Here is a 24,950-nt window from a genome sequence, read left to right on the forward strand (position 1 = left end):
GAAGCCCTGTTTCATATTTTTAAAGAGGCTTCCTGGAGAGTATGGTTGAGAGACTATGACTGGAAAAGGGTGATTGCATTAGTATGCTTTCTTCCCCCCCACCTTTGATTTTCTGTTTCGGAATGTAAGCTTCATTTCTCCGTGGGAGGAAGGGTCCAACAGCTCTTACTGCATACGTTTCTCGAGTCTTGCCATAGAGATGGAGATTTTCTTCAGGGACTGTTGGAGGAAGTGAGACAGAATAATACAGCCCTGAAGCAGTGCCCCTAGCTTGGGCCAAGAGAGGGCAGGGAGCTGGCATCTGGGAACCAGGGAAAGGCTTTTTGTTTCTTAATTGTTATTTTAGCCCCAGTGCCTAAAACAGTGTCTGGTTCACAGAAGGTTTTAATAAATATTGGTTGACTGACTATTGCTGATGAACAGAATAAGTAGCAAAATCTTAAGTAGTATATCACATATTTTGTGTAAAAAAATAAACAAGCGTGATATTAAAACATGCAGACAAAGTGTTGATAATGGTTAAAGTTGGGCTGTTCTTGGTGATCTGACAGTAGCTGAAATTCTACCCTCTTTTAACTAGGTTCGCTGCAGGCAAGCATATGTTCACAACCTTAGTACTTTGGGCAAAATGTAACTTTAAGAAGTTTTTTCCCCCTAATTGCAAACATGATACAAAGTAATTATTTGCAGCAACATGGATGGACCTAGAGATTATCATACTAAGTGAAGTATGACAGAGAAAGACAAATATCATATGATATCACGTATATGTGGAATCTGAAAAAAATGATACAAATGAACTTATTTACAAAGCAGAAATAGACTTGCAGACATAGAAAACAAATTTATGGTTACCAAAAGAGGGGGGAGGGATAAATTAGGAGTTTGTGATTAACATATACACACACTGCTATATATAAAATAGGTAACTAACAAGGACCTACTGTATAACACAGGGAACTATATTCAATATCTTGTAATAACATATAATAGAAAAGAATCTAAAAAAGAATATTTATATATGTATAGCTAGTTACTTTGCTGTGACTGAAACTAACACAACATTGTAAATTAACTATATTTTAATAAAAATATTTTTAAAATACAAAGTTAAATATAAAAGGTCAGAGTGGGAGAAAATCCCTCAAAATCTTTCCTAAGATAACCACTGTTAACGATTTGGTGTGTAGTACTGCAATTTTTCTTTTATCCTTAAAAAATATTTATTATGAAATGTTCAAACATACCTGAAGGTGAAGAGACGAGTGTCATGAGCCCCCGCATACCAATCCACTAGCTTGAGCAATGAACCCTTTTCCACGCATGTTCTAACATTACTGTGTTTTAATTTTATGCAAAATGGCTCATGTTTATAATGCTTTTGCCACTAGGTTTGCTCACCTAGCAGAATATTTACTTGACAGGTGTTTATGGAGCACTCGCTATGTGTCAGTTTCTGCTTTGGGTACTGGGTTTACAGTAGTGATCAAAACGGAAAAAATCCTTGTTCTTGAAGAACATGGACTCTAGTGGAGGTCGAGCTACTGAATTCTTTTAAACATGTGCCTAATATTCTTTTATGTGGGTGGACTCTTAGGCTGTTTCCCCTTTCCTACTAACGGACCTCTAGGTTGTTTCTGATTTTTTTCCTGTAACAAACAGTGCTTATCATAAGTATCTTGATATGTATGTCTTTGGAGCATTTCTGTGAAGGCTGAATTCCTAGAGATTGAAGTGTCTCAATACTGAGTTTCAAAAAAGGAAGCAGTACACTCATCTGTGGTGGCTTTTGCCTCCTGGGTCCAAATATATATCTGACAAGGTCCTTCTTTGACTGCATTTTTCATTCCATGCTTTGGGTCTTTACCTCCCCTCAATGTTCAGTCTGCACTGGGCTCAGAGTGGGCAGGGATGAAGGGTCGCTGTGGTTTTGAAGTCACAAAAGTTGCTGGTAGGGAAAGAAGTTGCGAAGGGTTATTTTTTCACAGTCATAGACATGAGTTCAGCATCTCACCTGTTCACCTTAATAATCCAAAAGCCTGACCCTGTCAGACAGGGGAGGCAGTTGGCAGGACACGGCCGAGGCCAGGAAGCCCCAGAGGAAGTTTGGGCAATGGTGCCTACCCTTGGCACCAAAACCAATAAGCCACTTGGTGTCTTCGGTCAACTTACACATTTGGAGGGCGGACCACAATGAAATCTGTCGTGTGCAAAATGAACCCCATGACGGACACAGCTTCCTGTGGTTCTGAGGTTAAGAAGTGGTGGACCCAGCAGCTGACAGTGGCGAGTGACGAAAGCAGAGATGACCTTCTGGACATTTAGGTGGAAACCAATGCAGATGACAGTCCACTGGTGAAAACTGACTTCTGATATGTTCTTTCATTGTCCAGTGAGCAATCCGTAATTGATATATAATTTAAGTCCAACTTGTAACAAGATTTTTTAAACTGGAAAAAAAAATCCAAAAGCCTTTGGATAACAACATTGCGATGTGGAATGGTTTCTCAGAATTCTGCGAGCATCGTGATGGTGTTGCCTGCAAGCAGTTTTGTCTCCCTGGGTGATTGAGATGCCTGGTGGTTGCTAGTGACAGACCCAGAGTTATTAAGTTGGACAAAGCTGTAAGCAACATGGGGGCCAAGGCCTAACAGAATCAGGAGAGCCTGGCCTTCTGTGCAAGCAGTGATGAAATCAGGTTCAAGCCAGCATATTTGGGGAATTAATAATTCAGAACTCAAGTACTAGATCTGAAAGAAACTTGGAAGAGGGCAGGGCAGAAAGGCTGGGCTTGGCACAGTGATGTCAGGGCAAAAGGAAAATATCGTGCAGCTTTCAATTTTGCTTCTGCATGGAATTCTCCCTGAAAGCGCTCTTTCTTTATTTTTTTGTTTTCCAACGCTCACGATGAATTCATGCAGATCCACCCACCCCTCTTGCCTGATTACTCAAGGGGCCAAAAGAAGGTGTTTTTAGGATGACTGTTGAAGTAAGAGATGTGGTTAGTGCAGTGATGTTCATCGTATGAGCCTTTGAGCCAAGTGAATTCAACTCCACCCACGCAACAAAGAAAGGGAGTGGGTAACAACTTAAACTTGCATCGGCTAATTCATTAATATGTTGACAAGTGACTGTGGTTACGAAGTGGCTTTTCCCTTTGTTGGATTCTGTCCCTTTCGCTGTGTGAACAACTCTCTGAGTGATTGTAACTCTAGAGTGTGGCTCCCAGCTTTATCTGGTGCCCACCCACAGAAATGAGGATCACTCCAGGGTACCTGTGGGATTTCAAGAGTCCCTTGGTCTTCTCCATGGCACCTTTCTGAGGGATTCTCCAGGATAATTTTGATCACATGCTTCTCTTGTCTTGCTTAGGAGTGTAACCCTCTATATGCTGCAGTTTCCCTGTATCAGGCAGGATTGAAGGATTTGGTCAGTCATAACTGTTCTGCTCTATTCTTTTTTTTTAATATTTTATTGAAGTATAGTTGACTTACAATGTTGTTAATTTCTGCTGTACAGCAAACTGATTCAGTTATACATATATATATTCTTTTTCATATTCTTTTCTATTATGATTTATCACAGGATATTGAATATAGTTCCCTGGGCTCTACAGTAGGACCTTGATGTTTATCCATCCTGTATATACTAGTTTGCATCTGCTAATCCCAAACTCCCAGTCCTTCCCTCTCCCACCCTTCCTCCCCCTTGGCAACCACAGGTCTGTTCTCTATGTCTGTGAGTCTGTTTCTGTTTCGTAGATATGTTCATTTGTATCGTATTTTAGATTCCACATATAAGTGATATCATATGGTATCTGTCTTTCTCTTTCTGACTTACTTCACTTAGTATGATAATCTCTAGGTCCATCCATGTTGCTGCAAATGGTATTATTTCATTCTTCTTTAAAAAAAATTTTTTATTGGAGTATAGTTGATTTACAGTGTTGTTAGTTTCAGGTATACAGCAAAGTGGATCAGTTATACATACACATATACACACACACATATATATATATATGTGTGTATATATATATATATATACACTGTTTTTTTTTTAGATTCTTTTCCCATATAGGCAATTACAGAGTATTGAGTAGAGTTCCCTGTGCTATACAGCAGGTTCTTATTAGTTCATTGTTTCTTATGGCTGAGTAGTATTCCATTGTATATATATAAACCACATCTTCTTTATCCATTCATCTGTTGATGGACATTTAGGTTGTTTCTGTGTCTTGGCTATTGTAAATAGTGCTGCTATGAACATAGGGGTGCATGTATCCTTTCGAATTATTTTGTCTGGGTATATGCCCAGGAGTGGGATTGCTGGATCATATGGTAGCTCTGTTTTTAGTTTTTCTGAGGAACCTCCATACTGTTCTCCGTAGCGGCTGCACCAACTTACGTTCCCACCAACAGTGCCAGAGGGTTTCCTTTTGTCCACACCCTCTCCAGCAGTTATTATTTGTAGACTTTTTCATGATGGCAGTTCTGACTGGTGTGAGGTGATACCTCATTGTAGTTTTGACTTGGATTTCTCTAATAATTACGTTCCACTCTATTCTTTAGACCATTAGAGTTGTTGCAAATCCAGCGATGCCCCAACTTAGTGCTGTTAATAAATATATGTTAGATTCCAAATCTGCCATCTGTTTAGTCCATACTTTAAACACTGAGAATCTCTCACTGTTCCGCCCCCTCCTCCAGTTCCCCAAATTCATATGTTAAGGCTCTATCCGTCAACATGTGGAGGCTTTGGGAGATTATTAGGTTTAGATGAATTCATAAAGGTGGTCCCCCATGATGGAATTAGTGTCCCCGGAAGAAGAGGAAGAGGGACGAGGGCTCCCTTTCTTTCTGCCACATGAGGACACAGGGAGAAGGTGGCTGTCCATCAGTCAGGAAGCGGGTTCTCTGCAGGATCTCAGTCTGCTGGCCTTCCCAGCCACCAGAACTTTGAGAAATACATGCCTGTTGTTTAAGCCGCTTTGCCCATGAGTCTGTGGTGTTTTGTTAAAGCAGTCAGGGTAGATGAAGACACCAACTGAGAGATTGCACTCGGAGAGGGAATAGACTGTATGCTAAGAAAAAAGATAGTTGCAAACCCATCCAGGTGTGTGATACGTCAGCTCTGCAGGACCAAGGTCAGGGCTCTATTTGTTTCCTTGGGCTTAGGCTTTTTTTTTTTTTTTTTTTCCTTTGGTAGTGCTGCTGCATATTAAGGCCAGGAAGGTATTTACTGACACGATCCAAGGGAGATAAGGCTTGGGCTAGTGGGATAAAACTGAGCAGGACACGTGTAGTCAGAATGGAATGATCTGGAAGTCAACTCCGAAGTCGACCGACGTAGGAATCACATTGCTTACGTCCCATTATAAACTGATCTAAATGCTGATAAGCACCTTTGACCACACACTGCCCTTCAGCCTCCAGAGAAGAGGAAGAAGAGCGTGATTTCCGTTCTCCTTCCCCTATTTTCTACGTCTCCAGGATTCAAATCATAGCTGCCATGGAAACTGTGCTTTGGAATTTCTGGAGCCCTTAATTTTAACTTAGCATAGGAAAACACTTTTATGCTGATTTTATAATTATTCACGACGACGAGGAAGTGACTAAGTGTCTTCTGACGGCTAGGGAAGACATAGCAACACTTTCTTCTTTCTTCCTTTGTTTTCGCTTTCGTAAAGATGCGCGTATTTGAAGCTCCTTATGGATCAGGAGTCACTCTTCCGTCTTTTGCAGATTCTGACATCGTAGCTGAGTTGCAGGAGCTCCAGCCTTCAGCAAAGGACTTTGAAGGGAGAAGTGTCGTAGGTTGCGGTAACTTTGCCGAAGTGCAGGTGGTCAGAGAGAAAGCGACCGGGGACATCTATGCCATGAAAGTCATGAAGAAGAAAGCTTTGTTGGCCCAGGAGCAGGTAGGAGCATTTAACATCACAGCATTTTCCCCCTTTCTGTACCAGCATGTTCATTGCAGAGTTGAGAATCTGCTGAATTGGCTTCTGGGATGGAGCCAGTTTTCCTCTGCCTCTCTAGTTAATTATGGTGGCACAGCCAGGAAGGTCTGAACACTCTTGAACTGACATTGACTAATTTTGAAGACTGACAAACTCCCCTGAGTTGCTTGATCATGTTTTTATAGTTGCATATTATTCAGAACCAACTTGGGCTTTTCACTAATGAATTGGAGATGATCTTTCATGACCATCCCTTGGGGATTCAGAGATGTGCCTGTCATGGGGTGAGTCAGATAGCCTTTGCTTTCGTACACATCTTATATATTTGTGTTGTGGGCATGTGTATTTGATTTTAAACCAGGCCTCTGAAGAAATTAAATTGTTCTGTGGCTAAGGAGTTGCAGGTTGGAGAGCAAGTGAGAAGTTATCTTTCCTGTTGTGGTGTTTTTCTCTCTTTTAAAAAGGCTACTGCTTCCATACAGTATTGATTCATTTGCCTCGTTTCTAGAGAGGCAACCATCAGCCCTGGTGTTCAGAGAGCAGTTTATTAGTTACCCATGTTAAAGTGCACATCATGTGTCTGATAATGGACCCAGCTCTGTGGGAAGCCTGCAAAAGGAATCGAAGCTCCATGGCTGTTAATTTCAGGGTTTTAGAACAACCTTGGAAAGTGGAGGTAAAACGCAGATCCGTAAAGCAGGCACTTAGGAGCTAAAGCATCACAGAAGAGGGAGCAGTTAGCAAATTCATGAACGATGGAATGAGGAGAGGTGTGGGTGAGCCAGACAGTTAGGGAAGGTTCACAGTGCTGAGAGGGAGCATGGGCTCCAGACAGAGAGAAGTGACGAGAACGGACCAGGTAGAAGTGGGGTGTGTGTGCCCTTCTGGAGGTGTGAGTATTAGAATGCTACGCAGATGTGTTTGTTTGTTTTTGTTGTTTAAGTGGTTTAGAACGAATAGACTGGGAAATGGGGAGAAATAAGGATATTGGAGTTGGGAGGGGGTGACTGGTGGGAAACCTCAAGAACCCTTTTTCGGTTACTGTGATAAAATACATGCAACATAAAATTTACCATTTTAGCCATTTTTAAGTGTACAGTTCAGTGGCATTAAGCACATTCACAGTGTTCCACCATCACCGCCATCCTTCTGCAGAACTTTTTCATCATCCCAGATAGAAACTCTACCCATTAAATAGTAACTCACCCTCCCCAAGAACTGCTTTTCCGAGTCACAGTTTAATTTGTGAGACGTTTGGGGATCACGTAGGTTTTTGGAAGAAGGAGGCTGGGATCGGGGTCTGAGTACTTAAGTGACTTTGTGTGGTCTCCAGTCAGAGACTCAGCGGAGGGCAGGAAGCTGCTTGTCAGCATCCAAGAAAGCTGTGGCGTGCATTCAGGAATGAAATGTGGGCAACTTCACAGAAAGGACAAATGACAGGATGTGGCAGATCATTCGGAAGAGAGGCGTGGAAGATGCTCACTCAGCCACCCAGCACCTAACAACCACCTGTCATCAGGCCACACCTGCTGAGCACCTGTTGTGTCTGGTGTGTTCCTAGGTCCTTGGAAGAGGCCTTAGATGTAGCCTTGTGCTGCTTATATTTCAGGTGGGAAACCGTGCATATCAAAGGAAGCAAATTCAGCGTCTGCCATACTGCAGGCAAGTGATAGAGACACTCACAAAGGTGTGCGTTCCTCCAGGTGAATGACTTGAGATGACCCCTTGCTGGGCATGAGCTGGGGGATTTAAAAATCACACACACCCGGGAGCTAATTAAACCCACCCACCCATTCCTTACCTGAGCCACGGTGAGGCTTTGGAATTGAAGGGTGTGAGAAGAGAAGTCAGCACAGGGAGTTGGGGGAAGGAAGTGCCAGAGAGGAGGTGAGAAGAGGTAGCATCCTGTGAATAAGACCTGTCACCTAGGAGAAGCCAGCAACCCCGCCCAGAGCTCCATGAAAACTGGAAGAGGTCCTCAGAGACCGTTTGTTTTAATAGAAGCTTCAGGGCTCAGACGAGGCGTCGATGATAAGCAAGTGAAGGTGTAGACCCTTCTGTTCAGCCAGCCTTCACTGAACACTTTCTACGTGCCAGGAAAGGAGAAGGATCAGCAAATCCCACACGGTAGATTTCGGGGGTTGGGTTGGTGTTTCCCAGATGTGTTAGAGGTTAAACTGGTGGTGTGCATGATTTTGGGCAGTACACGGACAGAACTATTTTAAAACATTTCATAGTTTAATATTAACTGGCATATCAAAACCTGGCACTTTCACAGATGTTACTGTTAGAACGAAATGGAAGAAGGTGTATTTAAAATTAAGTTACTTGGAAGCAGTCACAAATTTACAGAAAAGTCACAAGTATAGTGTGTCAGTCAAGGTTCTATAGTATATATGTGAGATACATGCTATCTATACACATTGACTATACATACATACGCATATGTGTATGACTTACCTGACTGGGCGTTAGGAAGGCTGAAATCTGTAGGGCAGGTCAATAGGCTGGAAACTCTCGGGCAGAAGCTGGTGATGCAGTCTTGAGGCAGAATTTCTTCTTTCTCAGGGAAGCCTCAGTTTTGTTCTTAAGACCTTTCAACTGATTGGATGAGGCACACCCAAATTATCAAGGATAACCTCCTTTACTAAATTAACTACCGCCTACACAACAGCCTCACTGGCAACACCTAGATTAGTGTTGGCTTGAATGACTGGGTGCTAGAGCCTAGCCACGTTGACACACAAAACTATCACATATAGTATCAACAACTTCCTTTTCCTGAACCATTTGAAAATCACTCGCCAACCTGATGCCCCATTATCTCCAGGTACTTCAGAGTACATTTCCTATAATAAGGAGGTTTTCCCATGAATGACAACACAACCATCAAAATCAGGAAATCAACCATGATAAAATTACCACCATCTAATCCTCAGGCCCCACTCAGGGTTCACCAGTTTGTTCCATGGTCTTTTAGAACAAAAGGGTTCACTTCAGGATCACACGTGGCATTTAGTTGTGCTGTCCCTCTAGTCTTTTCAATCTGGAACAGTCCCTTAATTTCTCCCAGACCCCCATGACCTTGGCGACTCTGAAGATTATAGGCCAGTTATTTTGTAAAATTTAGATTTGTCCGATGTTGCTCATGCTGAGATTCAGGTTCAGGCAGGATTATCACAGACAGGATGCTCTTTTCCTCTCATTGCATCCCAACAGGTGAGTCTCACTTTCAGTTTGTCACATTCCTGAGGATGTCACTTTGGTATCTGCCACACTTCTCCACTGTGGAGTTAACTCCTTTCCCCTTTGTAATTACATAGGTATATTTTGGAAGGAGATACTTTCCAACTATGGAAATACCTATTTCTCATAAAACTTTCAATCCATTAATTTATTTATATCTGTATGGACTTTGCATTTTCCTGCCAGTGAGTTACAATCCATTCCTGTCATAATATATTTTTATACTCAAATTGTCCCCAAGTTGGCCAATGAGAGAAAAGGGAACCCTCTTGCACTGTTGGTGGGAATGTAAATTTATACAGCCACCATGGAGAACAGTATGGAGGTTCCTTAAAAAACTAAAAATAGAATTACCATATGATCCAGCAATCCCACTCCTGGGCATATACCCAGAGAAAACCATAATTCAAAAAGACACATGCACCCCAATGTTCATTGCAGCACTATTTACAATAGCAAGGTCATGGAAACAACCTAAATGCCCATCGACAGACTAATGGATAAATAATATGTGGTACATACATACAATGGAGTATTACTCAGCCATAAAAAGGAACAAAATTGGGTCATTTGTAGAGACTTGGATGGACCTAGAGACTGTCATACAGAGTGAAGTAAGTCAGAAAGAGAAAAACAAATATCGTATATTAGCGCATATATGTGGAATCTAGAAAAATGGCTCTGATGAACTGGTTTGCAAGGCAGAAATAGAGACACAGATGTAGAGAACAAATGTATGGACACCACAGGGGGAAAGTGGGGGTGGGGTGGGATGAATTGGGAGATTGGGATTGACATGTATACACGAATATGTATAAAATAGATAACTAATAAGAACCTGCTGTATAGAAAATAAATTAAATTAAATTAAAAAAAAAAAGAATCTCTTCAGGTTGGCTTTTGTGTCCTTTTCACATATTCCCCATCTTTGAGTTCTGTGTTGCTTTCTGATACAGCAAGATGTTCAGGCTCTTACACTTTTACTTTACCTGCCCCAGACCTGCAATCAGTCATTTCTCCAAGGACCTCTATTTTGTTTTGTTTTGTTTTTGTTTTTAAGTGGAAAATGGTATTTAGAGGCCACGATCTGGGCACTATGTGTTCTGATTGCTATTGGGATGTCATTGCTCCCAGACGCCTTTCAGTGGACAAAGCCAGGGAATACATGTACATGTATGCAGTATACCTACCTTCACACACACAGACTCACACACACACATTTACATCTCTGTTTATTTCTGTATCTATCTCTATATGTTGAAAACCATGTGTTCACATCGACACTTCCAAGTCCAATCCAGCTTCACAAGGTTCATTGTAATTTTCACACTTTGCATGTTTGTAACTCTCTCCTCTGATACCACCCTGAATATTTTTTACTTCTTTTATGCACCTGTGTCCATCCAATCTACTGTGTTTGCTGCTGCCCCCTCCCCTTGGTAGGTTCAGATGCTCTAGGCCACCCCTACACGTGATGACCTTCCTCACCCTGCTTGGACCAGTCGCCCTGTTCTGGGCCACCGTGGCTCTCCCTGCCACCTATCATGGATGCTTACCTGGTGGTTCTTCTCCATCTGATGGCTTTAGGACTGAATTGCTCAGGAAGGGAAGGTAAAGAGAAAGAGATTTAAATTTAAAAGTAGTGAGCTGACTTTAAAGAAAGACGTTAAGTAAATAATTGGACACACATGGATCTGGCAAAAATGGTGAGCAAAGTAGGCAGAAGAATGAGATGTGTGGAATGTTGGGCTAAGTGATGGCTTTTTTAGAAAAAACAAAACTAGAATTATCAGTTTAAGCAAAGGGCATTTTCCCCGTCACACTTAGTTCTTTATAATTGTCTAACAGTTTCTTTTCCCCCTAGGTTTCATATTTTGAGGAAGAACAGAACATATTATCTCAGAGCACCAGCCCTTGGATCCCCCCATTACAGTATGCCTTTCAGGACAAAAATAATCTTTATCTGGTGAGTCCTTCCATCTCTCTAGAATTAGTCTGGTGTTGTGATAATCAGATAGTACAGCTGTGGAATTCAGTGTGGTTCTTGCCCACATGGCCCACAACACCTCATTCTTTCTCATGCTTTCCTGACTTTCAGGTGTCTTCCTGTTCTTCTTGTCTTAAATATGAAGAACTAACCCATTTAGAAAGAGCCTCATTTACTGCTGGATATTGTAGCTGTGGCTCAAAGAGCAATAAGGAGAAGTCATTTATTTGGGAATACTCTGCTATTTCCTTTAACGGAATCTTGCTTTAAATTTTAAAAATTGAGATACTGCATAGTTATTATAAGAAAATGAAAATGCTGCAGAAATGTATGAAATAGAAGGGAACATGCTCTACCTTTCTTTCTAATCCCTTTCCCCAAGGAAACAAATGTTAATGGTTATGTATGTTCTTTCTGGCCCTTAACCATGCCTTGTGGAAAAATATTTCTATGTCTATGCGTGTAACACATGTATATAGTTTGTTTTACAAAAATGGTATATTACTGTCTACTTTGCTCTTCAGCTTGCTTTTTGCATTGAACAATTTGTCCCTGACATCTTTCCATGTCACTACATGCAGATCTGCCTCATTCTTTCAAACAATGCCATGGTTTTTCCTGATGTGCATGTAGCATAGCTTACAGAATGCTAACATTCATTTTGGGGCCTTGTTTAGGTTCTTGGGGGTTTAGATTCCTAAAATTAAAAAGGTATCCTAAAAACAATTTTTGTTCTTGATTCAGCCCTTAAAACAAGACTATCCTATTACATTGAATGGAGATAAACTTTTGTAAAGCTCACGTCAGAGAAAAGGGTAAGAGAGAGACGGATTCCTATTTGTCTTCAACCTCCACTGGGCATTTTGGGGGGACTTTACCACCTTTATTTCTGACCTGGAATAAGCAGTTTATTTGCCTTGGTCCTTGGCCCTACCCAGCCTTCTGAGCAAGGACATTCTCACACAGATGCACTGGGAGACCGGCCTTGCGCTGACCAAGTGCTCCTTCAGAATCAACAACACACCTGTGGTCTCTGTGTCCTGAAACTTCCTTTCCTTGAATATTGTCTTGGAAGCTTTCCTTCCTTGACACCTGGGGCTTGGAACCCTTTCCTTTACTAATGACCTTGGTGTGTTTCTAGGCTCACTGGTGTTCTAGGACATTTGCTGTATACATAATATTCGTCTTGTGCTCTCTGTGTCTTGCGGAGTGCCTTGTATTTGGGTGTATTAACAAATTTATTCATTAGCCTTCAGAAAAGCAGTTACCTTGACACAGCAGGCTCGCTGTTTGTTGTTGTTGTTTTGGACATTTTAACTAGAGTCCTGCAAATTATGTAGAACACCAGCGTGTGAGCATAATGTTAGTTTTTGAGGCCACACAGCACACAGGCCATCCTGAAGCTAGGAAGGGCTCTGATTTTTGGCAGGAGTCGAGACTCCACAGTTTTCTGGTCTGCCTTTTGCTCTGCTCTGAAATCTTATCGTTCTCTTCCTCTGAGTCGAAGAGCTCAACCTTTTTGCTGTCCAATCTCATGCAGCTTCTTCTTCATAAAAGTAGCAGTGTTGAGATGCTTTGAGACTTTCACACCATTATGGTCAGTTTTGGTAGAGGTGATGGCAGATTCTGAGTGTCCTACATAAAGGAACTCAGATGAGTGAGGGCTAGTGGTCCAGTCCCAAGTGGCAAGCTCCTGCTCAGTTACTGCAGGGAAACCACCCTCTGCTTGTCTCTGGGGTGGCCAGTGAGGATGATCAGCGGGGCCCTAGGAGCAACACTCGTAGTTTTTTTCATGTTGATTATAGTTGGGTTTTTTCCCCCACTGCTCAGTTTTCAAAGCATATCTCTGGGAGGGTGATATTTGGGCATTTTGAGAATTTTAAACTCTTCAGTGTCACCCTTTTTATCCATACCAATTGGCCTTGTCACAGTGGTAAGAACTGTCTCTTTCTTTTTCTTAATTGTGGATTTGACTACTGTGGATTTCTGCTTGGATATAACTTTTCTGGAATACCTTGTAGATTGGGAATATCTGCCATTCCTCTGCTAGGACAGGCTTCCATCTGCAGGGGCTTCCTGTTTTGGGTCTTTGAGCTGTGGGGCTTCCCTCTGGATCTTGACACTGGCATTGGCATCCTTAGCTTAGGATGGTCTTCTCAGTTTTTCCACCCACCATCTTGGGAAATGGGACTGTTCTCAAAACGAGTGTTTTCTTGCATTCTGGTTGCCTCAGCACCTTGATACCTGGCTGCAAGGAGGTTTTTATACCCTTCTTAAGTAGCTCAATTGGGTATTACCAATGGGGTCTTGTAATTATTTCCTTGTCTGCATTCTCTTTTCCGGTACTTTGGAGTAAAATGCTTGCTAAGGGTACCGTTTTCATATGAAAAATCCAAACTTAGCATAGGAATTAAGGTATGATGATAGATCCACCGTCTCTTGTCTGCAATTCTGAAATACCCAGTACTCTGGAAAACCTCAAGTTATTTTATTACTTATCTGGCAGCAAGACCTGACTTGAGCTCTGTAGCAAAACCTGACCCGAACTCTTATTCATTCCCTTTAGAGTGACTGTTCATTTTGCTGCAGGTTATGAATATGTTTGATTACAGGGTGATGTCCCAGGCCCTACCTGAGGGTGTTGCATAATACAAAGCATATGCAACATTGTGCTGTCCTAAAATCTGAACATTTCTGAATCTGGAGACACATTCTGCCTGTGGCAAGATAAGGGCACTGTACGTCTGTATTTGTGTTATAACGTACTGAAATTCCACCGTGCCTTTAGATCGTTAAACCTTTGAGGTTTGGGGAAACATACAGATCGTAGTAAACTCCCCTGGCAGTTAAACGTTAATTTGTAATGCAGTTGTTGTTTAATTGAAGATATATTCTTTCTTTCTTTATTTTTAATATGATTGATTTTATTTTTGGCTGCGTTGGGTCTTTGTTACTGCGTGTGGGCTTTCTCTAGTTGCAGTGAGCGGGGGCTGCTCTTCCTTGTGGTGCTCGGGCTTCTCGTTGCAGTGTCTTCTCTTGTTGCGGAGCACGGGCTCTAGGCACGCGGGCTTCAGTAGTTGCAGCACGTGGGCTCAGTAGTTGTGGTACACAGGCTCAGTAGTGGCTCGTGGGCTCTAGGGTGTAGGCTCAGTAGTTGTGGCGTATGGGCTTAGTTGCTCCGCGGTATGTGGGATCTTCCTGGACTAGGGATAGAACCCGTGTCCCCTGCATTGGCAGGTGGATTCTTAACCACTGCACCACCAGGGAAGTCCCCAAAGATACATGTAAAATCAATGACATAGCAGCACTCTTTACAATGACCAGGACATGGAAGCAACCTTAATGTCCACCGACAGAGGAATGGATAAAGACGATGGAGTACACATGTACAGTGGAGTATTACTCAGCCATGAAAAAGAATGAAATAATTCCACTTGCAGCAACACGGATGGACCTAGAGATTGTCACACTAAGTGCAGTAAGTCAGACAGAGAAAGACAAATACCATATGATATCGCTTATATGTGGAATCTAAAAAAATGGTACAAATGAACTTATTTACAAAACAGAAATAGACTCATGAACTTAGAAAACAAAGTTATGGTTACCAAAGGGGAAAGGGGAGGAGGGATAAATTGGGAATTTAGGATTAACAGATACACAATACTATGTATAAAATAGATAAACAACGAGGACCTATTGTATAGCACAGGGAACTATATTCAATATCTTGTAATGACCTATAATGGAAAAGAATCTGAAAAAGAACATATATATATATATATATATATATATATATATATATATGAACTGAATCACCCCATTGTATACCTGAATCACTGTAAATCAACTATACTTCAGTTAAAAATAAATAAAATTTTAAAAAATCAATGAAAAAAATAGGATTCCATTTCCTGTGTATTTCTTGATGCAATCTCTTGTCTCCAGTGCTGTTTTTACTGTGGGAGTCCAGGCTGCCATCTTCCTTTGCCCGCATTCCTGCAACAACCTCCTAAGTGTTCTCCCTGCCATCTGTCTTGCTCTTCCCCCAGGTCTTCTCCACACTGCAGCCAAGCCATCGCGCTGTTAAAACCCTTCAAGACTCCCTGCTGCCCCCTGGGTGAAGTCCAGACACTTCCGTGTGGTTTACAAGGCCTTTTCCTCAGATGCGTCCAGCCTCAATGCTCACATCTCTCTCCTTTCACTTTACATTCACCCTGAGCTTCCTTTGGTTCTTTGAACTTGCCTCTGACCTTTCTCCGCACTCTCCCCTCTTTCCACGTTTACCTGACTAACTCTCATTTCTCCTTCTGGGCTTGGGACACATGTGACTTTCTCCAGAAGCCCTTCCCGGATCTTCTGCCGTGGGAGGGGCTCCCTTCTGCTGTACTTCCTCTTGGTGAATGGGGGACGGTTGCCTCCACCAGGCTACTCTCTCCACCAGGAGAGCGATGATTTCTTCCTTGCTTCCAGTAGAGCTTCCCCAGGTTATTGCTTAAGACGTATTTATTGGATGAATGTGTGATTAATTTCATAGAAATTTGATTTACATACAAATGTACTCAAGGTATTATGGAAATTGTATTACGTTAATAGTGTGAGTTTTGCTCTCCAAGTATGTAATCGAAGGCAGACCCAGTGAGATTTTTTTTTTTTTTTTTTGTGGTATGCGGGCCTCTCACTGCTGCGGCCTCTCCTGTCGCGGAGCACAGGCTCCGGATGCGCAGGCCCAGCGGCCATGGCTCACGGGCTCAGCCGCTCCGCGGCATGTGGGATCTTCCCGGACCGGGGCACGAACCCCTGTCCCCTGCATCGGCAGGTGGACTCTCAACCACTGCGCCACCAGGGAAGCCCAGGATCCTTTTGAGTTTTTTGATGGTTAAAAATTGCCCATTCGTAGTTGCATACCAATGAGTGTGGCTTTCCAGTTTTTGCTACAGAAAATCATAGCAAAGTCCATCAACGTCTGGTTCCATATAACAAGGCGAGTCGTGTATTCTAGCAGGTGGCCCACGGAAGTAGTACTTTGTTGATCTGGTTCATGATGAAATCTGTTCAATTCTGTTTAACAGATGCCTTCCCCAGGGTCCTTCCATGAAGGAGCTGATCTCTACAAAGAAAACATTGTTCTGCAACTCACCCCTTGTAGTATTGTTGTAGCTAAATTCTTTGTGAGACTCGTAAAGCTTCCTGGCTTTGTGCTGATGCTTCTCATCCTGTGGGTCTTTTCAGTCTGCCCACGCTCTGTGCCTGTTACTGCCTCACGAGTCTACTTTCCCTCTGGGACCTTACATCAGCTTCCCTCTGTTCACTCCCAGAGTCTTTTCCCCCAGTTGCACACATGGGTGTATTAGTTAAGGTATAGCCTAAGGTCATGTAACAGAGAGACCCCCAGCAGGGTGGGGCAGCCCTGTTATATGTGATGATTCCCTCCTGTGGCTTCCTGTGCTTTAGGATGTTGTCCTTTTTGGCATGCTTGAAGTTGGGCCATTTCATGTCTGTGTTGCACGTGGCTGGAAGGGGAAAAGAGCAGAAAGGCAGAGCAAGCAAATTCCTTCTGCACAGGATGTTGTGGAAGTGGGACGCATCACTTCCTCTCACATCTTGTTGACCAGAACTTCGTCACACGTGTACATGTCTGTACTGTCTTGCTGCATGGCCTGTATCCAGCTAACATTCTTATTACTGTGGAAGAAGGGAAGACTATATTTGGGGGATAATTTAGAGCCTGGCACAGAGGTTAAAACAACTACTTTTGTAGATAACAGTTGGGGTTAGACGCCAGGCCCCCAGCTCCACCTCTGGTGGTCTTCCTTATTACCTTTATACTGACACATCTAAAACCGTTTCTAACACAACTGTGGTTCTCTTTCCTGTCTTGCTTTCAACCACAGTCATGCAATTTCATGGACACTTCCCTTCCTATGTAGGATTCATTTGGAGGTGGACTTTTTCTAGGCAGTGTCCCCACGGCCTGTGTGATCACCAGTCTCTGCTGTCGTTGAGGGTGGGAGAGAGTTAACAAATATAGCTTCATTGTTTTTTGTTTTAGTGAAATAGAGCAGCTTATGATCATTGTGACAGCGAGACGTGCTGTTTTGACCTCTTGGGTAAGATGATGCAGTTTTCAGGCATGTCTCAAAACTCACCAGTGTTGGCTGCTTCACAAGCCAGCTGCCCATCAGAAGGGAGCTGTTACTTAGAATATAGGTTCTTGTTTTATTCCTGTACCTTGCTTGGTCTCTCTGGAGTCATTGACCTTTCCGGCTTCAATTTTCTCATTGGTGAAATGAAATATTAATACGTCTTATTGACTCCAATTCAGTTGCTGAGTGTGTTATTGGCTTAGGAGGTTCTTTGAATTATCAGTGCCTTTGAAGTAGTTGTTTTTTGTGTTGGTCTTTTGAGGCATATTTCAAGTGAGTGCATTTATTTATTTATTTGTTTTAAAATATTTATTTATGTATTTTGGCTGTGCCAGTCTTAGTTGCGGCATGCGGGATCTTCGTTGTGGCGTGTGGGCTTCTTAGTTGCGGCATGCATTCAGGATCTATTTCCCTGACCAGGGATCGAACCTGGGCCCACTGCATTGGGAGTGCGGTGTCTTACCCACGGTACCACCAGGGAAGTCCCCCTCCAGTGAGTGCATTTAGAGTCCCACTGTTTTTGGGGCTATAGTTTTCCTACAGTGTCCCGGTTTGCCTGGCCCACCTTCAGAGTTGCTGATCCAGTGGGGGTGGAGGTGGGGCCCAGGAATTTGCATTTCTGACCAGTTCCCACGTGAGGCTGCTGTTGCTGGTCTGGAGACCCCACTTGGAGAACCATTGTCCTGTAGCCATAGCTAGTTTCTGGTTACTGCTTCTTGCTTCTGTTTCTTCAGTCATAGTGTACACACCTGAGACCCCTTTCCTTGCCCTCTCAGGCCAACGAATGGTACCTACTCCCCTGCTGTTACTAGTCCCGGGGTGCCTCAGCATCCCATGTTCATTTCCTTTAACCTCACCCACACCTTTACTAATAGCCTTTTCCTCAATTAATGTCCTCAGTTACCTAGTTTTTTTTGTTTGTTTGTTTTTGTTTTTGTGGTACGCGGGCCTCTCACTGTTGTGGCCTCTCCCGTTGCGAAGCACAGGCTCCGGACGCGCAGGCTCAGCGGCCATGGCTCACGGGCCCAGCCGCTCCGCGGCATGTGGGATCTTCCCGGACCCGGGCACGAACCCGTGTCCCCTGCATTGGCAGGCAGACTCTCAACCACTGCGCCACCAGGGAAGCCCCTCAGTTACCTAGTTTGAGTGGCTATTTCTTGCCAAGACTCTGGATGATTTGATGCTCAATGAGGAATTTTTTGAATAGAAGGATGACTCAGGCTGGGATGCGTATTTTCTGAAATAAAGGGCGTTCTCTCTCTTTCTCTTGGTCACCTTGCCCTTCAAAGAGAATAATTTAGGGTTTGTGCCAGGGGCCACTCTGCTTGGAGTATCCATTCCCTCCTCCCCCGTGCCAAAGATCAGGAGCACTGGGCAGGGCGGGTAATGATGCCAGTAGCATCCTTACGTTTTCATGGCACTTTCAGTCATGCTGATTGTAGTGCAGGCATTTCAAGGACACGTTTCTAAGATGTGGCCAGCACGGTATGCCTCTGATGACACCAGTGTGCAAATTGGGGTAGAATGCTAAAGAGCTATTGCATATCTACCCTGATATGCACACACATACATGCAAGCATGCGTGTGTATGTGCATGCGCGCGCACACAACAAATACACACGTTTATCCTTTGTTCCAGACACAACACAACTGGTGGGAATTGCCATCCCAGCACTCGGGGTATAGATGCAAACACCAGCAGAGAAGCTGCTGCTTCTTCCAAACCGAGCACATGTAAGATTTGCCCTTTAATTAGCATCTGCAGCTGCTGCCATCAGAAGGGTCTGTCTCTGTTGGCCGAACCGTCTTTGCTTTAAAAGAGCAAGTCCATTATAGCTCCAAGCCAGGCTGGTCTGTCAGCTGCTGTGCTTTCTCTGCCATCTGCAGGGTTGTCACATTGTCCAGGGCTGTTTCACTGTAGGGCTGTTTTCCGTCTTTTCATCTCCCTGGTCTCTGATTACCATGCCTTGGTGATCACTCTTGGGGTGGCCTGCAGGGACATCTCCCGTCCTTGCAAGGATGCAGGATCGTAGCTTCAGTGCTCATGGACTGGTTATGTTCCAGCCCTTTATTGCCAGTGATCTTGTCTTGATACGCAGAATGACTCCAGGAAGTCACTGGAAAAAATGTAAGCAGCAGAAGTGAGGGGTGTATTAAAGCCAGGCTTCATACCGGGGCGCCTCTGCTGTAGAAGCGTGTCATTTAGTTGGAGTAAGGACCCATGATGCCTTCACAGCCTCATCAGCATCGGGTCTCAATAAAGTGCTGGGTGGGGACCTCCCTGGGGGTCCAGTGGTTAGGATGGTTAGGACTCCAAGCTTCCACTGCAGGGGGCACAGTTTTCATCCCTGGTCGGAGAACTAAGATCCCGCATGCCATGCAGAGTGGGCCAAAAAACCCCAAAAACAAACAAAAAAAGAAACTAATAAATGAAAACATTAAAAAAAATAAGTTCCGGGTTGGCTGCATCAGAATCACCTCAGTAGCTCCTTAAAAATGCAGATTCCTGGACCCCCACCCCTGGAGCTTGTCCATGAAGTCTGGGGTTGGTCCGTGGACTCCACGTTTTTAGCAAGTTCCCTGAATGGTTGAGATGAGGAAGAGACATACTTTACCCTTTCATACTGCTGAATTCTTTTTTTTTTTTCCAATTCTTTTTCATTCTACTAGAATTATAGTTCCACGAAGGCAGGGATTTTTGTCTATTTTAGTCCCTGCTATTTTCCTGATATCTGGAATGGTGCCTGGCACATAATAGGCACTCACATATTTATGTGGATGAATGTGTTTTATCCATTTTAAAAAAGTGCTTCCCCAGGTGATTCTGGTGTACAGGCAGGTTTGAGAAGCTCTGCCCTAGAGGACTTGCCAGTTTTCTTGGGTTAGGAGCCACATTTCTGGGGGAAACATTGCCTCCCTGGGCATCTCTGAATAGTAAAAATCAGGCATGGAGTCATTTTTGGGGGCAAATCCAAATGCTGTGAATAGACTGTCTGGCACAGCCTCAGTGGTGACATTGGTCTAATTTGTTCATCAGTTCTGCTGACCCCGGTCTTTGGTTTACAGCATGTCATCTGGTATGAAGACTTGAAAAACTTTGTGACTTGATGATGCTTTTGGAGCCTCTTTTTTTTTTTTTTTAAATGAAGTATAGTTGATTTACAATGTCGTGTTAATTTCTGCTGTACAGCCAAGTGATTCAGTTATACATATATATATATTCTTTTTTTCATATTCTTTTCCATTATGATTTATCATAAGATATTGAATGTAGTTCCCTGTGCCATACAGTAGGACCTTGTTGTTTATCCATTCTATATATAAAAGCTTACATCTGCTCACCCAACCTCCCACTCCATCCTTCCCCCCACCCCCTCGGCAACTACCAGTCTGTTCTCTATGTTTGTGATTCTGTTTCTGTTGCATAGATAAGGTTTATTTGTGTCACATTTTAGATTCCACTTATAAGTGCTATCATGTGTTATTTGTCTTTCTCTTTCTGACTTACTTCACTCGGTATGATAATCTCTAGTTTCATCCATGTTGCTGCAAATGGCATTATTTCATTCTTTTTTATGGCTGAGTAGGATTCCATTGTATTTATATACCACATCTTCTTTGTCCATTTATCTGTCGACAGACATTTAGCTTGTTTCCATATCTTGGCTATTGTGAATAGTGTTGCTATGAACATAGGGGTACATGTATCTTTTTGAATTAGAGTTTTGTCCAGATATATGCCCAGGAGTGGGATTGCTGGATCATATGGCAGCTCTATTTTCAGTTTTCTGAGGAGCCTTCCTACTGTTTTCCATAGTGGCTGCACCAACTTACATTCCCACCAGTAGTGTAGAAGGATTCCCTTTTCTGGAGCCTCTTGATTTGGTACCATTTTCGAAAGTGCAAAAGTGTTTTCTGAAAGTGTCCAAGTCCTGGTTCTTTATTATTTCTTTAGCCTCAACAGCAAGATCGATGAAGCTTGGCTTGACCACACACAAGCTATCTTCCCTTGGGCTCCATTCATCCCAGGATGAGTGACTGTATCCCGGTGATATAGTTTGGGGATGGGGTAACATCTTGGGGTACCCAAATTTACCCAGTAATTGCCCAAACTAAATTCTCCTAATGGTGTACGGTTGGAATTTGCAGTATGGTAATCTAGAATCTTGTTGGTGGGTCAAGTCTGATTAGGTTCTTTGATAAGAAGGTTTGTCATTTAGTACATCTTTCTTGACCTCATGTTGTAGAGCATGCTGCCTAGCAGCTGTTGTCATTTTTGTTGCTTATTAATGAGCACTTTTGAAGAAATGGAAACTTGTTTGACCAGTAGAAAAGACTAAACTAGTTTGGGCGGGGATTTTCAGCTTAGGAATTTGGATCTTCTGAATAGGAGCAGAGAATATGTATCTTTTTGCCTTTCGAAGAGATGGCTTTGATTTTCTGAACTATTTTTCACTAGTCATTACAGATAGAATCTTCAGGAGTCACCACTAAGTGCTAAATAGTGGTCCGTTCGTGAGCTCTTAAAAGTGACCAGCAGTTGCTACACGCTTGACTTTCTCAGCCTTAAACTCGCAAGCCGTTCTATTTTTTTCACATCTTTAATAGAGCCCGATTAGAAAATTTATAGCTGCAACGTGTCATCATAAATATGCATTGTTCTTATTATATTTTAAGACATTTTGGTTCTAAAAGCATGAGTACTTCCGTTATTATGTGCGAATTTTCTTTGTGTGTGTGGATATTTAAGACCTCTTTAATGACAATATATATTTAAAACAGACGTAAAAAATTAGCATTCACCTGTGTACCCAGGGCCTGTGGGGAACCAGGCTGGGACACGTGGGTGAGCTATAGGCAGCCAGGTGCCTTCTGCTGGCTCTTTGAGGACCGGGACGAGCAGCTTACGTCTGCCAAGACTTTGGGGAAAATAAAGTCTGCATTTCAGCTGCCACCCCTTCTCAGTGCTGCTGTTCTTGTTAGTTCGTAATCATTTTTTTTTCCAGCAGTTGCAGGGCAAATGGAACCTTAGATCAAATTGTCCAGTATCTGCTTGGTATCTGCTACGTGCAAGATGCCAGGTGACGAGGGGCCCTTGGGGAGGGCATGCAAGTCATTGGCCCCTCCCAGGGTCCCCGGTGTGGGGTTGACCTGGTGCTGGGCAGAGTCTTTACTGGACCAGCCTGGGGTCTCTGGGGACGTGTGCAGATGCTCCATATCTTACTTGACTAGAACTTTCTTCTAATTCTGGACTGAAAGCAAACAGAAGTTTGGAGGAGGATGAAGAGAATTCACATCCCAGAGTTGGCTTCTGGAATGCAGTGGTTTGTGAGATTTAGTGTTTTTTTTTTAAAGACTTTTATTTGAATCTTGCCTCTCTCCAGAAAGGGTTTGAGACAACTTAAAATAAAAGACATTTAAAGTGTGGCTATGAGCCACACTTTAAAAATGGGAAATCAGAGCAAAGGACAGGAGGGGTTGACATGGATGCAAAGACGGTCAAAATGGGTCCCATCTTCTCCCAGCCAGAGCGGAGAGGACGGTGCCGTGAATTCAGGGAAAGGAAAGGACTCGAACGGCAGTGGAGGATCTCGTGGGCGCCAGGCACAGCGTTGTGAGGGACTCAGTCTTCTCCCCATTTTACAGAGGATGAAACTGAGAGGCAGAGAGGTGAAGTCCCTGGGCTGAGGTTTGAAGCCTCTTGGGCAGATGAGCCTCCAAGCCTCGTGTCGACTCAGGAACGTGACCCCCGGTTATCATCAGACGGAGGATGGATTTCAGTTTCTTGGGGTGGAAGACTTTCTTTTGCTAATCAAACATTTTCCCTGAGGCTGTACTTTATATTCTTCCAGGTTTTTTTCCCTTATGTATATACTAACAAATGTAATATATGTTTTTTTAATCACAAAAAAGTTTTACTGTATCCTCTTTAGGGCATCACTATATATCATCATAGATGACTTTCCATGGCAGAATGAATAGATCAAGTCCATTCATTTTTAACATCTGCCTCTTGTCCCATAGTTTAGATAAATCATATTTTAGCAGTCTCTTAATGATGGCTATTTGGGTGATTTCCAGGGTTTCTTTTTCCCATGTTACAAACAGTGCTTCAGTGAATCTCTTTATCTGTCTATCTACAAACTATTGTAAGTTCCTGTAAAATAAATCATCAGAAGCAGAATTACTGGTTCAGAGGGTATATGTTCACACTTAAAATTTTTAAGAGATGGTCAGCTTGCCTTCCACACTGACTGTTTAAGGAAGAGATTGTATCCTGTTTATTGCCCATCTCCTATATTCTGCTGGGTGCTGAGGGAAATGCAGAAAGGATGCAAGACGGTTTCTTGCCCTCCAGGAATTTCCATTTATGCTATGTATCTTTAATTTAACTTTTTAACTTAACTTTTCAAGCTTGCCTTGCAAACATTGCACATAGCATTTAGGATTCATCTTTCATTGTATTGATTCTCTTGGGTAATGGGTGTAATTTCCTTAGGGCAGGGACCTCGTCCTATATGACTTACCATATGTCTCATACATCTTCATTGCTTTGTGGAGACATTGTAATTATAACATGTCAGGCAGTATTCGAGGATCTAATTGAAAACATTCCCCCTTTTTTGGGTGTATGAAGAATTAATAACTTTGGCATTCTATACAGGTCATGGAATATCAGCCTGGAGGGGATTTGCTGTCACTTTTGAACAGATATGAGGACCAATTAGATGAAAACATGATTCAGTTTTACCTAGCTGAACTCATTTTGGCTGTTCACAGCGTTCATCAGATGGGATATGTACATCGGTAAGTGAGGCTCTGTGGTAGTTGACTGGGGATTTGTCTGTATCACCTAAGAGTTCCTAAAATAGAGTGAATGATTTCAGCATCAGAATAATGCTTCATCCAATTTTTAGCCCATCTTCACCATAACTGACTGAAAGCAAATTTTCCAAAATGGCAGATGTTTCAGCTTACCCATTCAACAGTGAAATAGATCTAAAATTGTAACATTCTCATGTTTGCTGGTAGGATCTGTCAATGCACCTAAGAAGACCGGGAACTCTTGCATGGGTTCTCTGGGTGCTGTGGTAGGAAAACTGAACTTGATTTGTGCAAGGAGGCAGCATACCCTGGAGGAACAGAAGACCCTGTAGTTGTCCTTCTGACCTCACCCGTTAGTACTTGACAAAGGTGTGCCCCCGCATCCTCAGTTGGAAAGGGTTTCTTTACACCTTCACTCAGCTAGTGTTTTACGAGCATCTGAGAATGTTGTGGGAATGGAATGATGCTTAGACCAGGAACCGCAAAATCCTGAAGAGTGTCTCAGTTTTTCCATTGACTAGCCATGTGGCCTTGGGCACATCCCCTAGCTTTTTGTGGCCTTAGCTCTCCTGAGGTAAAATGTGTGTCTCGAGGAGAAATAGTCCACCTAATAGCATTTATTTTGTTCCCTTTCCTTCTCTGCTTCCCTCTCCTTCCTCCCTCTCTTTCTCCCCTCCCTCCCTTCTATTCTTTCTCTCTCATTCTTTTACTTAAATTTGTTTTGCAAAATGCTTATTATGTATGTCCATCAGTAGGGAGGTCTGTATGGCAAAACCACAGATACTAAGAT

General features: G+C 42.9%; 1 protein-coding gene across 1 annotated transcript in view; it reads left to right on the plus strand.

Moving 5' to 3' along the window:
- The window catches only part of CIT (citron rho-interacting serine/threonine kinase), a 171,655-nt gene that overhangs the window by 9,245 nt on the left and 137,460 nt on the right, over window positions 1-24,950 (plus strand). The window contains exons 4-6 of the mRNA XM_082641760.1: window positions 5,742-5,917; window positions 11,067-11,168; window positions 24,000-24,142. Of these exons, the coding sequence (XP_082497886.1) occupies window positions 5,742-5,917; window positions 11,067-11,168; window positions 24,000-24,142 (421 nt within the window). The remainder of the gene's footprint in view (window positions 1-5,741; window positions 5,918-11,066; window positions 11,169-23,999; window positions 24,143-24,950) is intronic.

This window comes from Mesoplodon mirus (assembly GCF_964341445.2).
Source record: "Mesoplodon mirus genome assembly, chromosome: 13".
NCBI classification, from domain to species: domain Eukaryota; kingdom Metazoa; phylum Chordata; class Mammalia; order Artiodactyla; family Ziphiidae; genus Mesoplodon; species Mesoplodon mirus.